Source organism: Sphaeroforma arctica, assembly GCF_001186125.1.
Source record: "Sphaeroforma arctica JP610 unplaced genomic scaffold supercont1.179, whole genome shotgun sequence".
In the NCBI taxonomy this organism is placed as follows: Eukaryota; class Ichthyosporea; order Ichthyophonida; genus Sphaeroforma; species Sphaeroforma arctica.
Window position 1 is genome coordinate 47103 of NW_014040379.1, and position 1435 is coordinate 48537.

The 1435-nt window shown below is 37.8% G+C and overlaps 1 protein-coding gene across 1 annotated transcript in view; it reads left to right on the forward strand.

Annotated features, from left to right (window-relative positions):
* Nucleotides 1–1197, forward strand: part of SARC_03502 (ADP-ribosylation factor 1) — a gene marked incomplete at both ends in the record, with an annotated part of 3309 nt that extends 2112 nt beyond the window's left edge. Inside the window, 3 exons of the mRNA XM_014302703.1 lie at nucleotides 306–416; nucleotides 916–1053; nucleotides 1186–1197. Of these exons, the coding sequence (XP_014158178.1) occupies nucleotides 306–416; nucleotides 916–1053; nucleotides 1186–1197 (261 nt within the window). The remainder of the gene's footprint in view (nucleotides 1–305; nucleotides 417–915; nucleotides 1054–1185) is intronic.
* Nucleotides 1198–1435: the final 238 nt, after the last annotated feature.

Genomic DNA, 1435 nt, shown 5'->3' on the forward strand with positions numbered 1-1435 from the left:
ATGCTTATGTATGTATATAAATTTTTATTACGCGTGGATATACACATTTGTTTGTACAACTATAACTATGCATACACACAAGGAAGCTTTTGCTTTTTTTTTTGGGACGTATATTTAGGGACACCCTTATTTAAGACTGTGTATGGTTCAGTGGTATATATGATTTGAACTAAATAGTTGTACTGACGTTCAAAGTAACAATATTTTTCTCTCTGTTCAAATGCACACGTATATATAATTTGTTGCCTATAAGTGTGGAAGTACTACTATTCATGTTGCTATACTCGAATTGCCGCTTGTCGCAGATTCGTCCGCTCTGGAGGCACTACTTCCAGAACACACAAGGATTGATCTACGTGGTCGATAGTAATGATCGAGAACGTATTGAAGAATCTCGCGAGGAGTTAGGGAGAATGGTAAGTTTCTTCAACGTGATGTGTGTCTTGTGCAGGTTATATATTTAATTTGTTTGGTGAATAGTTTTTGTTTTTGTTATCGATTTGTCCTTTTAAGAACTATGATTACAAACTATATTAGATTGTACTGGGTGTCTCTATGTGATATATTTTATTGTGCATATATGTGTCGAGCACATCGTTTCTCACGCAACATATGAATTCTGGTGGAGATTCAGAAATTTCAAATTAAGATTAGAGAGGGTGATTATCACTTAAGCTGTTGTACTCTCTCTATGAAAGTTTGCGAGACATGTAAATACACACCGTGCGGACACATTAGGGCGAAATATTGATCTTCTCAGCACAGCATAAAACTACTATTCCAAAAATTTAAAAACATCTATAAAATTTTAACCTTCCTTTCTGCTGCTTCCCCCACACTACTTAATGACAAATATGTCGTCTCATATGGTTTTACTTGCTCACGTGCATTTCCCCGTATCACAAACCGTGGCAGTTGGCGGAGGATGAACTGAGAGATTCGGTTTTATTGGTGTTCGCCAACAAGCAAGATCTGCCCAGTGCTGTGCCGGTTAGCGAACTCACGGACCTGCTAGGTCTACAGGGACTCAACAACCGACAGTGGTACATCCAGGTAACCTATCTGAATACGGTTGAAAATTTCGCGACGTGTTTTTGAGTTTGCCTATTGGCTAGCTAGATTATATGTGATTTCTTTAATCGGTGCTGGTATACTAGGTGAGTCTAAACTACTTCGCGTTTACAGTTCCGGCTATAACAGTATTGTATTAATTATATACATATCGACGAGAGAATTTTAGAGCCTGTATGCACTAAGAAATGGCCAATAGTACATGTAGGCAATATCATATCCTTGAAGGTGGGTTTTAACTTATCTTCTGTGCAAACTTCTCGTAGAACACTGGTATAACTATCACAGTCTTAGCTTGTACATGGATACCCTCTAATCAACGAAGTACGTTGCGTATATAGAACAAACTTGCATATATACCTGC